Below are 16,631 nucleotides of genomic sequence, written 5' to 3' on the forward strand. Positions count from 1 at the left end.
CACCATAGTTTTTCTAGAAGAAATTCAGTGTTCTGATTTTGTCTGTAAAAGCTCATATTGCTTCTGCTCTACATAAGATACCATTTCTCCTCTAAAATGTGCTGTCATGATCTCTTAAAATAGAATCAGTTCAGTATAATAACTGGTTTCAGAGAAGTGATGTCAAAGATTCCTTCTAAATGAATCTTTCCAAAATGTGAATGTAAGCATTTCCTGGAAAGGGTTGTAAAGGCTAACTATAGGTAACCAGCAACCAGGATTAATGGAATTTTGATGGATTGTGATTTTATTAATGTCATTAAATTTTAAGACTTATTTTATATCTTTATTTTTTAATATGTTTAACCTACCTTGAGCCATTCTAGAAATTTGAGCAAAAAGCAATCAATAAATAATGTAATGTAGCAGTTCAAAACTGCATAAGTGATCTGTAATATTAGAAGACGTATTACTGAGATCCTGATCTCTGAGGAAGAGGAAGAAAACTGCATTTTTCACTGTACTTCTTGACATACATTGGGTTAGAGGCAGGCAGCCATTTCATTATACATGGAACAACAAAAGCCCACAGTGTGTAATTATGAAGATGTTGGTTGGCTGGCAAACGAAAGGGGAGAACATAAAAGGTTGGTATCTGGCAAAACACACTGGGAGCAAACCAAGCCTCAGTAGTGGTGCAAGTTCCTCAGGGGTTCACCTCAGGCCTGGTTGACAGGCGATGTTTGTCATAAGCTCATGGACTTGCATTAGAAGTTGGGGTAGAGAACTGGTCTTGTGAACCGACCCAAAAGGGCTCATGTGCTCCTGTTTGACCTGCTTGCTGAGGTTTGCCTGCTTGTGCACTTCTAATGAGAGATCTTTACCTAGTGTTGGGTTCAAGTAGGAATATTGGGGTCAAATGGGGCTTTGATGAGGAGCAGACTGTGTCCAGTAGACTATATGTCTGCAATTTATTTGACAACCATTCCACTTCAAAACATATAATAGAGTTGGTTTGTTCATGTGCTTTCTAAGATTCAATAATTGTTTGTTTCCCCTTGAAGCAGATGCTGCCTTTTTGGGTTGGTGTGAATAGAATGTCTCTGTGTTCTGACACATGTTTATATACTGCTATTTTCTTCAGACTTATAATAAACAAAACTTCTGTTTTTAGTAGTATTTTCCATGTCCAAAACTGTGCTTTCAAAATTCTAGCTGCTGTAATCAGACTTTTTATAACATATTTATTGTCCGTTTTCGCCTGCTTTTGAAAATAGCCTAACTAAGCTATTTTAGGTTCTGGTGTGATTTCTAATTTCATAGCCTCCTCCAATATGCTAAAAATATCTACCCTATATTTTAAAATATTTTTTGTTACGGAAAAAGCTGGGTATATTGTCGAAGGCTTTCACCAAAAGCTGGGTACTCTAAAAAATGCTGGTACAGAGCTTTAGTTTTCCAATTCAGTTAAAATCCTATAAATTTTTGCTACAAATCTATTCCATTTTTCTGGTTCTGCTATGATTTTAAATCACCTTATAGCAGATATTAATGTATATTCCTGTCTTGTACAAAAATATAATTAATTTTAGAGTGTTCAGTCCAGGGCCGGACCAAGGAGGGCAGGGGGTAGTCTGCCCCCAGCACCACCAAGGAGGGGGCGCCGGGCACAGCTGCCAGCCACCAGGAGCGCACAGGCGGCAGTGCGGTCAGCCTCCCAGCCCCCCGCGCTGCCTTTCGCTTGCCCCACAGGACAGGGGGCGCATGGCAAAAGTCAGCGCGGGGGGCTGGGAGGCTGACCGCACCATTCGCCTGCCCCACAGGACAGGAAGCGGCCGGGTTGCCACACGCCCCCTGTCCTGAGGGGCAGACAAAAGGCAGCGCGGGGGGCTGCAAGGCCGCCCGCGCCATTTGCCTGCTGCACAGGACGGGGCAGCCAGCTGCCCCCTGTCCTGCGGGGCAGGCGAATGGCATGGGCAGCTTCCCAGCCCCCCGCGCTGCCTCCACCAACTCCATGGCGCGCCGGGGCATGCTCCACCCTGCATGATAACTCACGGAAATGACGTTATCACGCAGTGCTGGGAGCGCGCACGCACTACACGTGCGCCTGAGGGGCCGGACTTGGGTTGCCCTGGGCGCCGGCAACCCTAGATCCGGCCCTGGTTCAGGCTAACCCATTTTCAGTGGTTTTGAATTTTGAATATTTCCATTCACGGGCACATTGACAATAATTCTACATCGTTACTTTTTACAGAACTAATTTTAACTAGTGGTATTCATTAACCAAATGTCATTTCAGTAAAATTAGGTTTGTGTGTGTGTGTGTGTGTGTGTGTGTGTGTGTGTGTGTGTGTCTGTACATATACAGACACACACATAAACACACACACCAGCGATTAATTTCTAAGATAACTGTTTAGGCTGAAAGTTCACCTGTAAAGCCCTGGTTTCAAATCTCAAAATGTGCTGATTACTTACTGGCAAGGAAAATGTACTGTACATTCTCAGTAATATTCCCTTCTTTATTATTTCTTCATATGTGCTGGCCCTACTCTATTTGACAGGTTCCTTTACTGGGAAACTTGGAATACTATAACATCATTTAATTACTTTAGTTAATATTCCTGAAAAGTCAAATCTTGCTTTTAACTGTAGGCTTTTTTACTGTAAGATTTTTGTTTTAAAATAAATTTAGACGAGAAATTATTAAATGTGTTTACTTAAAGCAAGAGTCCAGTAGCACTTACAAGACTAACAAATCTGACGAAGTAAGCTATGACTCACGAACGATCATACCCTACCACAAATTTTGTTAGTCTTATAGGTGCTACTGGACTCTTGCTCTCTTCTGCTACAGGCAGATTAACACCGCTACCCATCTTGTTCTTAAAGCAACTAATTCATGTTTTTCTAGATTTCTTTTGCATCATACTCAACTGATTGTTATGAATGTTAGCATTTTTGAGCAGCATGAATCAGGGTGGGACTGTTTAATATTAAGCATTTTTAAACACTTCTCACAATTACCGTTCACAATGTGAAACAAGTTAGGTCAGGGTGTTATTTCTTAAACAGACAAAAATACAATCGGTAGAGGAACATACAGATTTTTATATATGGGAATAATGCATCTGCAGGTTTAATTTATACACTGCATTTAAACGTTCTTTTTAGATAAATATGTCCCTGATGTAAAGCAGTGTTTAAAGTTGTGTGTCCTTGTTTTACTTTTGGTCTTTTAGTTTCCAGTGTGTTGTCTTTTTGGTTTTGTTTTATTGCTTTTTCTTTAATTTTGCTTACCAGAGCCAAAGCCTTAGTAGAAGAACAGCGCCTTTTGTTCCTAGGGTTCAGGTAAAGGCTTATCTGCCTGACAGAAACTAAAATTGTGTGTTTTTTTGTTTGTCTTGGAAAATGCATAGTAGGAAAATGTCACAGTTTGCTCCATTTCCTATTTTATTTTATTTTTAAATGTGTTACTTCAAACCATGATAACAAATTTCACATTGTCTTGTGAGCAGCTTGAGTAGTCCTGCATGGAGAATAGAATACTAAATTAAAATTTAAAGAGACAACTAGTTTTTAGCTTTGCCTTTTATCTGCTATCTAATTGGACTAACAGAGATGTCAGCAGTGTTAATAAACGTTTATCTTTTATAAATATGTACCTTGAACTAGTAATAACTGAGCTTGTGCTTTTGATGTTTGGCCTCATTGTATCAATTTTAATGTCTCTTTAAATCACTCATTTTCATTACTTAACAGTTCCTTTTTGCATTTTCCAAACAGTAGCTCTTTGAGAAGAAGACAGGCAAATAAATTTGTACCTTGTGTAAGGAATTTGTACCTTGCTTGCATTTCGGCAAGTTAGCTGAAACCCTGAAAACATGAGTTATTATGAAATAATTTTACATAATTCGTGGCTCTTACTATATATACAGTGATACTCGGGTACAAGTTGTTTGCCTTTTTTCATTAGGAATACCTTAAGGTACTGTAGATTAACTCAACTGTAGGCTGAAAGAATGTCATAATGTTTTTATTGCTTTGCTGCATGTTTTCCTTTAAAAAATAGAGATAATCACCTGCTTTTGTTATACAATATTTTTGTGGAAATGTTCATCTTTAGCATAAATGCTGTATAAGTTTATTTTCAAGTAGCAATCCTAGGGTCTTACTCCTAGGGAAGTGTCTTTAGGATTGCAATCATAAGCTGTTTCACTGCTTAAGGAGACATGAAAATGGAAGTTTCAGAGTTTTTCGTCTATTGTATAGAATGGGAATCACATATTATTTTAAGGGGCAAAAACACTACTATAAGTAGATCAGAAAGAACTAGATTGGTGACATGCAAAGACTACTCTTTGCTTAAGATTAAACTACCATTTCCCCGTAATTTATTTTCCCCATAATTTATTGTACTACTTAAATGGAAAATGGTTACTTCAGAAATGAAAATAATGGAATATTGTTGATAATGTTGAATAGACTTTTTGTTAATTTAGAATTGACAGTTTGAGGAAAATACAAATATATTACTTAAATATTCTTAAAATACATTCAGGCAACTGTTTCAGTTCCACTCCTTATAACATAAGTACGGCCTAACTCAACACCTGTATCACTTGCAAGTAGTCCTCAGGCACTAGATGAAGTATAAGAGTCTAGCATCTATGGTGAATTAGAAATAAAGAAATTAATAGAATATATTCAGGCAATTGAGTGCTTCCCACAGCTGTGCTCAACCAAGTGCAGAGCACACCCCCACCCCTGGAAGATTTTTTGCCCTGTGCTTAGCTGAGCACAATGGTAGGATATAACCTGCTCACTTTCAGTGGTTCATAATAAGCCCAAAATTGCCACATCATTCCCTAACTAGTGATAATATCCAAGCAGTTGAATTAGCATTATCTTGGATGGATGTGGAGTGACAGGCCTGACATGGTGATATTTCTTTTTCTAAAGAGTGTGGGGAAGCAACTCGGCACTCTTATGGCTAAAGTTGTGGCTTCCATCAAAACCATTAATCCTTTCTCTGGAGCAAATTACATCCTTATTCTCATCTCTTACTTCTGTACTTAATACTAATAATTGTAGATATCCATACCATCATATGATAATCAGAAACTTTTTAGTCTGCAAAAATATTTATTTGGAGGTATAATAGTTAGAGAAGAACAAGTGAATATTTGTTAAATATTTTCACAATTTGTTAGCTTTCCAAATCTGGGATATGAATCAGTTTATAAATATTTAAAGGGGGGAAATGCAGTGTAATAAACATTGTTGCCATATTGTTTTAAGTAATTGTCGGAGTCAGAGTAGTGCCATACACTTTAGTCAATCAGTTACAGTAATGAGAACAGGGCGATAATGTCCATTACCTTATTCCTTTCCTCTTTCATACTACATACTAATTAGAGTAGGAAGAAATTATTCAGGATTTCATATCACTTGTTGCAGTGAAAGGATACATGTAAACTCACTACGCATATGCACTATTAAGGAAATAATCATACATACTTGAACATATGAAAGGTTATGCTGACTAAATTATTCATACAGAATACATGTATTACACAATCTACCATTTTATGATATAATACTACTAAGTATCTTTATTGCAATAGTTAGGAAAACAGATACAACTGAGGGCTAAAAGCTCTATTAATCTTGAATAATTTTTTGCTGCTTAACGAATGACATGGACTGATTAATGAATATTTTCTCATTACAGATAAAATTGTGGTATGACAAGGTTGGTCATCAGTTGATAGTCACAATATTGGGAGCAAAGGATCTTCCTTCAAGGGAAGACGGAAGGCCAAGAAATCCTTATGTTAAAATTTACTTTCTTCCTGACAGAAGGTAGGATGAAGGAAAGGAATAACTTTGTTAATAGAAATTAATGCAAATATAATATCATTTGGTAACTGGGATTGGTTATACATCTTGGGACTACCTTAAAGATTGCCTACTCCAACTGAACCTGCCTGAGCATTACAGTTATCTTTGGGGATGCTACTTTGTGTGCCCCATCACCTGAAACTAGAAGGGTGCCAATCTGAGAAAAGGCTTTCTCAGTCGTGGCACCAAAGCTGTACAGCTCCCTCCCCAAGGAAATTTATCTATCATTGTTCCATTCTATAGTTATCTCCTGCCAGTGCGTGAAGACAATTTTGTTTCATTTAGTGTTCCTTCATTGACCTTATTTCTCGTTTATGTTTAAACTGCTGTTTTATATGTTAAAGTTAATTTTAATGTCTTTTTAACTGTTCACTATCTTGAGCGCCCTAAATGGGTGGAAAGGAAAAATAAAAATACTTTAAATGAATTATTTTTATGTAATCTGAGTAGAAGAAGAATAAGGACCACATTTTTGTGGTCCTTATTTTTTAGAGTTTCAAAGTGGTAGCCATGATGTGCCCTGTAGCGCCTTAAAGACTAGCTCAGCAGCTTCGTACTAGGATCTCCTTTATAAATATTTTTGCTGAAGTATGGAAACTTTTAAGTCTGACTAAATGTTCATTAATTTGTCATAACATCCGTATAAATCACTATGTATACAAAAATCCGATATATTCATAAATGTACTATAAGAGAGTCACTATGTATATAATTGCTCCTTCAGATGACAAATCATACAATTCTAGGAAAGATTATATACCATATACAAAATGACTCAATAATGACTTCCACCTCCAAACTGGAAAAGTGCCAAAATTCTTATTTTCAAGTAATATGAAAGCAAAGAATATTTACAATGTCTCATGGGGAAAAAATTCCAATTAGTTATCTCGGTCCATAAGGACATAGACCTCCAACATTATTGTCCATGGATAGTGTACTGTCTCTTGGATGAATAATCCAATTACTTCCACAAGTAAATATAAACAGGTGACAATTAATGCTGCTAACCTGAGATTAGGGTTTGCCTGAAAGAAGTCTTTGGGAAGAAGAATGCTATTATTGCTTTTGGTTCTGACAAAGAAAAATCAAAACAGAGCATTCCAACTGGTTCTCTGTCACCTGTTTATTACTTGAAGATAAGAATTTTGGCAGAGGTGTGGCCTGTCAGAGTCTCCTCACAGTGGCTCTTTCTTCAAGGCTACAGCTGCATGCCAGCTTGATTAAAGGCACCTGCGCCCTCGGTTCTCAGGGGAAAAGCCTAGAAATGTGGCTTGATGGAGCCCTTGGTTCCAAGGCTCTTTTCCCAGAGGCTTGTCTGCATGCCTGTCTGGATAAAGACCCCTCCCCTCTTTGGCTTTGTCAACTCTGAGGAGAGTCACCTGGAGATGTAGCTTAACAGAGCTCTTGGTTGGTATACTAAGAAGTTTATGTAGGCTTTGGCTGCCTGCCAGCATGAATAACAGTCCCTCTCAGGTCCTAAGCTGGCTTTGACTGCCTGCAAGCCTGAATTCGCCCCTTTGCTTCCTTGACTGTGTCAGCTCTGAGGGAAGACACCTGGAGGTGTCACTTAACAGAACCTGGGATCTGAGGCTGAGGGTCTTTCCCTCAAGACCTTGGGAAATGTACCTGCCTGACTCAAGGAATCCCTCCTCCTCCCAGGCTGTCCTTGGTTCCAAGGTGCAATTCCTGAAGGCCAGGGTTAATCAAACAGTGAAATAGCAGCCTGGAACCATCAATGTAATGACTGGGGCTCCTCATCTGGTTTTGTTTTAACAGAGATGATAAACCTGCACCTCGGAGCCCCATGGTTTTTGAAGAAAGTTATTTTTCCTGTCTGTTCCATGCATGTCTGCACTCCCTTTTTCCTATCAAGGAATGATGTGGGCTCTTCCCATAGTTCTCGGTCTGATTGCTGTAAGATTTGGCAGTCACTTAAGAATGTGCAGAGGGTCTCTTTTAGTGAACACAGAGTAACTTTAATCAGCAGAAACAACAACAACAAAAAGAAAACAAGGCCTAGCACAGGCCTTCTGTAACAGTCCTTCAGTCAGTTTACACAGATATGAGTAAAACCTGGACTGGAAATCCTCCAGATTCTAGTATTCCAGGACTAGAGGTGGGCACAGACCAGGAAAAAAACCACAGACTGCCGACAAATGGTCTGTCGATTTTCGTGGACCATGGACCACGAACTTTTCACAGACCAGTTTGTTCACTGTCCGATTCATCAGTCCATGGTCTGTCACTTCCAGGGGCCCTAGGACTACCCTCTTCACCCTCAGCAGGCTCTCCTCCAGCTACCCTCCAAGTTTGGCTAAGACTGCATTTCAGAGGTACGAGTTACAGATCCCCAAAGTGGCTGCCCCCAGGAAACTTTCAGTATATACTAGAGTTGCAAATGCCAATTGACTTGCATTGGCTTGCAGCACCGAAAAGTTGCAATGAAGCAAAATCAAACCCTCTCACTCACCACACAGACACCTTCCCAGCTGTTGCCTAGGGAATTAATTCTTGTGCTTTGCTTGTATAGAGCAGAATGGGAGCTCTGTGGTTGTTTGGCAGAGCTGCCTATCTACATTTTGAGGGCTAAGATTGGTGTTCCCATAGTTGCCGAACATCCACCCTTCCATTGCCTAGGGAATTAATTCTTCTTCCTTGCATGCATAGAGCAGAATGGGAGCTCTCTGGTTGGTAGGCAGAGCTGTCTATCTACGTTTTGAGGGCTAAGATTGGTGTTCCCGTGGCTGCATAACATCCACCCCGCCGTTGTCTAGGGAATTAATTCTTCCTCCTTGCTCACATAGAGCAGAATGGGAGCTCTCTGGCAGAGCTTCCTATCAAATTTTTAAGGGCCGCAGAAGGTCTTCAGACGGCCCCTCCATTGCCTAGGGAATGGATAGATTGGAGTCAGGATGTCTGGACTCACAGACCACAGACCGACGGACCGGCCCAAATGGACCAAAGTTCATGAAAAAGGTGAGTCCCATGAACCGTGTGTTCGTGAACTGCGAACCACGAACCGGGCTGGACAGTGTCAAATTTAGGTCCGTTTTCCAGACCATGCCCACCTCTACCCAGGACTAACATGAAACTGACTCTGCAGCATTATAATTGCCTCTGGTAGGATAATGTTCTTATTTCAGTGGTGTTCATCCTGTCTCTGGGGGGTTGTTCCTGTATAGAGTTACCAAGTCTCCCTAGCCTCCCAGTGGGAGGCAGGGGACCTGGTGCTTACTTTTCCGGCCTTTCCATGATCCTCCTTCCAGGAAGTGATGTCATTGTGTAGGCGCAGGGATGTGTGGGCTAATTTTGGCCTCAAGTGGGCTAAAACAGGCTCATTTGGGGCCAAAATCGCCCCACAGCAAAGCACAGGCATACTCCAGGGGCGGCGCGATGACATCCAGGGGCGGCGCATGCCACTCCTGGAATGTGCGGTGCGTGCCACTCCTGGAGTGCGCCTGGGAGACCCGTTCCTGCACACTCCTGCCAGTCAGGTGAGTGGTGGCGGGGGGGGGGGGCAGAAGATGAAACCTGTGTGACACCATTTCTAACAAGAACCAGTTTGGTGCAGCAGTTAGAGCATTGGGCTAGGATCCGGAAAATCCAGATTCAAATGCTGCTGTGCCTGAAAGGCTTGTCTATGACCTTGAGCCTATTGCATTCTCTTAGCCTGGTCTGCTTTGCAAGATCGTTGTGTGGATAGAATGCAATTTTATGACCACTTTGGATCCTGTTGGGGCTTCAAGGTGGGGTTTAGATAAAGTCCACACTCATCTTTTTATAGGACGTCTCATGTTTCTACTCAGAAAGTATGCCCCGGGACAAGAAGTCCTTGGCACACGAACTTTTATTAAATGGCTGTTGTCAGGACACCTATCGCAATCCTTTAGCAAATTTATACTTAATTCTAGTGGTCATCATTATTGTTGTTTATGACCCGCATATTAAATAACACTCCATCTCTTATTCAGTAACTGTAGAGTTTGAATGTTATAAGCTGTTGGCCTATGTGGGAAGCAGAATTCTTCTGCTGCAATTTTTCCCTTATGCTGCTAATCAACAGGTCATTACGATCCTTTTACCATCTGTTTTCAAGGAGCATGACACATGTTTTACCCCACCCAGGAGCATAAAGGATATTGGCCAAAGTGTTATAAATTGAGACCATTGAACATCTCCAATGGCAGATTGCTTTGTTGTGTAATAAGATAAAAGCCCAGTGACTCTCTCAGGACTAACATTTATTTGATATGAGCTTTTGTGAGTTCAGCTGTGTTCTTATATACTTATATGTGTCACTTTGGCAGAATTTGGTCTTCAGTTTAAGTTTCCCACTTCAAGGGACATCCAAGTTTGCTTTTTTCTTTCCTAGACAGATCATATGTGCCTATTTCTCATGCTTTCAGTGCTATGTTCTTCTCAAAGAACTCTTGTGATGCTATCACTCTAAGAGTTAGGGACATCTCACAGACTGCCCCAGCAGTTTGGGGCCCTGCTTTTGAGCATGTGTCTCCAGGTTGCTCCTGGTCTTATGCAAAATGACTCATTCTGCCACTACTTTCACCTAGAGTACTAGGCATGCCTTACCTTTCTTTGTCTTTGTTTTACTACAAATGCTGTATATCTTTGCAATTCATTGCAATTATGTTTTCCTCAACTAACTGGTGCCAACTCCTAGATACTGTGGTTGGAGGCATGGGCTATTTGGTCTTGCGACATACTGTGATGGTCTGTGGCCTGCCCTTTTGTTTTCTTCTTTGCTGCCAGGGACCCCACATCATTGCAGAATGCCTTTGCTAATCCACTTGCAAAGTAATATGTTTTATGTTTTATTCCCTGACTGTTTTTGCTGTGCAGGTTGTTCTGCTAGCAGCACAAGATTCATTGATGGTACATACTGCCTGTCCTTTCTTTGGCCCCATCATGCCTGCTTCATTATTCTGGTATGGATCAGCTATATTTTCACTCCCACTGACAACCTTGGCAGTTTTGGTCAGCCCCTTTTCCTGCACTATAGTAGTAGTCTCAGTTTTTTTCTGAGTGCCAACTGCTGCTCCTTGAATATGATATCTTGCACCTTTAAGTGGGCAAGATTCTTTACTGAGTCTGTAGCAGTAGACTCAGTAATAAGGGAATGTAACCCCTTGTTAACTTTTTGCACCTCCCTAGAGCTTAATTTTTAGTGTACAGCATTTCTACCTGTAGAATAAAGACATTGTGGGTTCTAACCTATGTCCCACCATTCATAGTGTTTTACAATGTTAATGTGTCCAATGCCCTGGCTAGGATTCCTTACCAGGGTTTGGCTTTCAGCCCCCATGTCTCTCAACTCTATCAGTTTACTAGTCATAAAGGCTCCAAGAGAGGCCTGGCAGTATGCTCACACAACCCTTCCTTTGTGGGTTGATAGAGACTATCACATTATCTCGAGTGCATGACTGTTCAATGTCCTTTACCTTGCACTGCTGTCCCCACTAGAACACTGTTTTTTCCTTGCTGTATTCCTGCTTGTACTTTGGCCAGGCCAGTTTTAGAGAGCTCTCTGTTTCTTTAGAAGCACCTCTGGGTTAATGTCAATGAGATGCTAAGCATCTGTTGGGAAGTTGGTCCTCCATATTTCTCTTATTTTTAGAACTTCATACCCACCTCCTTCAATAAGTTAGCTTGCTATTCTTCCAATGTGGGATTGCATGGAACCCATGAAGCTGAAAACAGGGTTGCACAAACCTGTAACTGATGTTCATCAAGTGACCTTCTGTGCAGGCACACATCCCTCCCTCCTTCCCCAATGTGAACTCTCTGGAACCTTAATTTCTGGGGAGTCTCCAGCAGTGACATGGAGAGAACCAAGGGAATAGTGTATCTCTTCCTGGTCATGTGATGATTTTGGCATCAAAGCGCCAAAGCTCCAAGACTTCAAGAAAGCTCTAGAAATCTTCTCTGTAGCTGACTTGCACATGCGCAGCTCCAATGTGTGCCTGTACAGAAGACCACTTGATAAAAAGAAGTGACAGGTAAGTGCAATCCTGTTTTCTCTTACATGTAAGAAAGGAACGATGGCGATGGGCAGTCTGTAGTAACACTAGTTTTTCATTATTAATTTATAGCTTTTTGTAACCTGTATGTGGAAGATTACAGATTTCATGACTGTGTGGAGTAGGTGAGGTCTAACAATGGAAGACAGAGATTCCTTCACAGAAAATACTAGGGATCAGAGTGACTTCCATAACCACCCCAAGCCTCCTAATATATTAGAATTATGGTTGTTTATAGATCTTGTAACCATTGTAAACATTGTTGGAAAATTTGGACTAGGATCAGAAAGTGAAGCAGGAGAGCAACTCATATAATTTTGTGAAGCCAACAACCTGTTCATTGCTCACACATGCTTTCGGCAACTAAAAAGACGATTTTATATATGGAAATCACTGGGTGACCAATACAGGAACCAAATAGATTACATAATTGGAAGCAGAAGATGCAGATGCTCTGTTCTCTCTGCTAAAACAAAACCAGGAGCTGATTGTGAAACAGATTATGAGTTGCTAATATCAAAAATTAGACTAAAGCTAAAGAGAAATACTAAAAGAATCATAGTGCAAAAATTCAATCTAAATAATATTCCTGACAAATGTAAAGACCATGTAAAAACAGATTTGCAATATTGAGTTTAATTGATCATGAACTAAAAGAATGTGGGCTGAAACCAGAGATATTATCAAGGCTGCAAGTGCAAAGATTATTTGTGTAGCCAAAAGAAAGGAGAAGCCTGAATGGATGACTGAGGAAACTCTTAAAATTAGTAAAGATAGACAAGAAGCAAAAGGTGACAGAAACAGAGTCAGAATTCTAAATGTAACTAGCTATTCAGCAACTTGCACGCAAAGACTAAGAAATCTATTGCAAAGAAATAGAAGAGAACAAAAAAAAAAGGAAGAACAAGAAATCTGTTCCACAAGATCCGAGAAATCAAAGGGAAATTCAAGTCATGGCTTGGGATGCTGAAAGATCAACATGGAAATACAGTATCTGATTAGGACAAAATAAAGGAAAGAGGAAAACATTACACTGAAAAACTATATAGAAGAGATGGAAGGATGACAGATAACTTTTGAAGAAGATTCTTTTGACAAAGATTGAAGTAAAAGCTGCACTCAAAGCAACTGGGAGAAACAAAGTACCTGGCGTAGATGGAATACCAATAGAGCTATTTCAAGCTATAGAAGTCCATCAAAATCTTAACAAGAATGTCAACAAATATGGAAAACAAAACAATGGTCCACAGACTGGAAACACTCAGTCAGCATTCCAATTCCAAAAAAAAAGGGATGCCGAAGAGTGCAGCAACTAGACTATTGCATTTATTCACAGCCGATCTGGCCTCCTGGATCCATACTATGGTAACATCAAAACTTGACTATTGTAACGCACTATACATTGGTCTCCCATCTAAGTTAACTAGGAGGCTCCAATTGGTGCAAAATGCTGCAGCTCAACTGTTAGCAGGAGTGAGCAGGAGCATGAACATCACTCCCATCCTACAGTCACTCTATTGGCTACCTATCGGTTACCATGCTCAATTCAAGGTATTGGTTATCACATACAAAGCTCTTCGTGGCCTTGGCCTGGCATACCTACGGGAATGCCTCTCTTCCTATGCCTCTCCACGGCAGCTTCACTCATCCGAACAGGGTCTCTTGTAGGTGCCAGCCTGCACATGAGTGAAATCAACAGCAGCCCGTACATGGGCATTCTCTGTGGTGGCCCCTACCCTGTGGAACAGCCTGCCTGAGGAGGTCAGGAGGGCCCCCACACTCCTGGCTTTCCTCAAACAATGCAAAAATGAATTATTCAAAAAGGCTTTTTTACTCAGATAGGAGGGCGGTATTGTAGGGAAGGGGTCTCAGATTTATTTATTTTATTTTATTTATATCATATTTGTATTCTGCCCTCCCCGCGAGCAGGCTTAGGGCAGATAACAACATTAAAAACATTTAAAACATTCCATATCAAAACATTAAAAACATCGATGTATTGTCGAAGGCTTTCACGGCCGGAGAACGATGGTTGTTGTGGGTTTTCCGGGCTGTATTGCCGTGGTCTTGGAAGACCCAAGACCACGGCAATACAGCCCGGAAAACCCACAACAACCATTAAAAACATCATACAAAAATATCATACAAAAATAGCAGTACTCTTTTTCCTGATGGCAGCAATACAATTAATAACAAATAATAAAACAGTACAACTGAATATAGCAGCAGCTTAAAAAACAGCAGTGGGCAACTTTCACAGGGAGGGGAGTAGATGTTGTATCCTCCAGCCAGCGGAAGCCCAACCTCAGCCATGAGCCTGGTGGAACAACTCTGTCTTATAGGCTCGATGGAAAGATAGTAGATCCTGCTGGGCTCTGGTCTCGGTAGACAGAGCATTCCACCAGGTAGGAGCCAGGACTGAGAAAGCTCTGGCTCTATTCGAGGCCAGGCGGGCCTCCTTGGAGCCAGGGACTGATAACAATTGCTTTCCTCCCAATGGGAGGGTCCTCTGGGGAGAGGCAGTCCCTCAGATATGCTGGCCCCAGTCCATGCAGGGCCTTATAGGTCAATACCAGGACCTTGAACCTGATCCGATACTCCACTGGCAACCAATGCAGCTCGCGCAATATTGGTGTAATATGCGCCCTATTTGGTGCTTTCATAATGATGCATGCCGCTGCATTTTGCACCAGCTGTAATCTTCGGGTCAGACTCAAGGGTAGGCCCACATAGAGCAAGTTACAGTAATCTAACCTAGAGATGACCATTGCCTGGATCACTGTAGTTAAGTCACAGGTAGACAGGTAAGGGACAAGTTGCCTGGTCTGCTGCAGGTGGAAAAAAGAAGACCTGACAACCGCTGTGACCTGTGCCTCCATGTTCAGGGAGGCATCTAGGATCACCCCCAGGATCTTAGCCCTCGGAACTGGCACAAGGTGTGCCCCATCGAGGGCCGGGAGCTGGAGTCCCGGATCCAGTCCTCCTTGGCTCAAGTACAGGACCTCCGTCTTTGTTGGGTTCAGTTTCAGTCAACTCTGTTTCAACCAATCAGTCACGGCTGCAAACACATGTTCCAGGACATCTGGGACTGAGCTGGGCCGTCCGTCCATCATCAGATACAGCTGGGTGTCATCTGCATATTGATGACACCCAAGCCTGAAACTTCGCACCAACTGGGCAAGGGGGTGCATGTAGATGTTAAACAGTAACATAACAGTATTGCCCCCTGCAGGACCCCACACACCAATGGGTGACATGGTGACAATTTCTCCCTAAGCACTACCCTCTATCCCAGACTGTGGAGAAAAGAGACAAGCCACTGTAAGGCAGTCCCCCGTATCCCCACATCGGTAAGGCGGTGAGTCAGAAGTTCATAATTGACTGTATCAAACTTTGCTGACAAATCCAATAATAGCAGCGCTGAACCACCCCGGTCCAGTTGTCTGCGAAGTTTGTCCATGAGGGCGACCAGTAGTGTCTTCGTCCCATGTCCTGGCCGGAACCCGGACTGAAAAGGATCTAGGGCCGAGACGTCATTCAGAAAATCCTGTATCTGTTCTACCACTGCCTGTTCAGTCACCTTTCCCAGAAACGGGAGGTTTGAGACTGGGCGATAATTGACCAGGTCAGTGGGGTCCAGTGATGGTTTCTTCAAGAGAGGTCTCACCATGGCTTCCTTTAATGGCCCGGGAAAACCCCCGGTGCCCAAGGACGTTTTAACAATGGCCTCCAATGAGGACCGTAGACCATTGGCACTGGCCTTTACCAGCCATGATGGGCATGGGTCCAGGGGGCACATGGTGGGCCTAACTGATTGCAGGGTCCTGTCAATCTGTTCCGCATAGAGTGGACTGAACTGATCAACTATTGACCCTAAAGATGGCCAAGGGGTCTCCAGTTCCTTCACTGTATCAACTGTGGCTGGCAAGTCACAGCGGAGAGACAAAATTTTATCAGCAAAAAAGCTCCCAAAAGCCTCACAGCTGATGTCCGAATTCTGAATTTGGCGGCCTGTCCCTGGGAGGGAGACTAGAGACCGAACCACATTGAACAATTTTTCTGGGCGTGAGCTAGCTGATGCGATGGAGGCTGTATAAAACTCCTTCTTCACAGCCTTCACCGCCATCTCATAGGCTTTCATAAATGTCCTATAAGATGATCTTGCCTCTTCATCGAGAGATCACTGCCACACTCGCTCAAGCCATCTTATCTCTCGCTTCTTTTCTCGAAGCTTCTCTGTATACCAGGGAGTCCGTCTTGCACGGGGGCAAAGAGGGTGATGGGGAGCGATTTTGTCGATGGCTTTGGAGAGCCGGCATTGCCAGTCCTCCACCAGCTCATCTAAAGAACCGCCGTGGAGCATAGGATCCCGCAGAGGATTCTGGAAACCAGTTGGATCCATAAGTCTCCACGGGCGAGCATAAATCAGCTCACCGCCCTTGCGAGGGGGGGTATCCCCAATCGAGCCCTCAAAACTGAGTGGTCTGACCATGGCACCAGTTCTATTGCCTCTAGATCCACGTCAAGCCCCACCCCGAAGATCAAGTCCAGTGTGTGGCCCGCTTTGTGTGTGGGGGTCATAGGGAGAGTCCCAATGCTGCCATGGAAGCTACCTGGTCCACAGCCTGCACAGAGGAGGCATCTTCAGCATGGACGTTGAAGTCCCCCAAAACCAACACTCTGGAGAACTGCAAAGCCCACTCCGCCACC

General features: G+C 42.4%; 1 protein-coding gene across 39 annotated transcripts in view; it reads left to right on the forward strand.

Moving 5' to 3' along the window:
- The window catches only part of RIMS2 (regulating synaptic membrane exocytosis 2), a 624,467-nt gene that overhangs the window by 348,359 nt on the left and 259,477 nt on the right, over positions 1 to 16,631 (forward strand). For 31 of the 39 annotated variants that reach the window (XM_054984410.1, XM_054984420.1, XM_054984412.1 and 28 more), the window contains one exon: positions 5,714 to 5,844. In XM_054984410.1, the coding sequence (XP_054840385.1) occupies positions 5,714 to 5,844 (131 nt within the window). Of the gene's footprint in view, positions 1 to 3,282; positions 3,331 to 5,713; positions 5,845 to 16,631 lie in introns of all 39 variants that reach the window. The other 8 variants (XM_054984401.1, XM_054984406.1, XM_054984402.1 and 5 more) reach the window with 1 other exon arrangement.

The sequence above is a fragment of the Eublepharis macularius genome, chromosome 7 (assembly GCF_028583425.1).
Source record: "Eublepharis macularius isolate TG4126 chromosome 7, MPM_Emac_v1.0, whole genome shotgun sequence".
Taxonomy (NCBI): domain Eukaryota; kingdom Metazoa; phylum Chordata; class Lepidosauria; order Squamata; family Eublepharidae; genus Eublepharis; species Eublepharis macularius.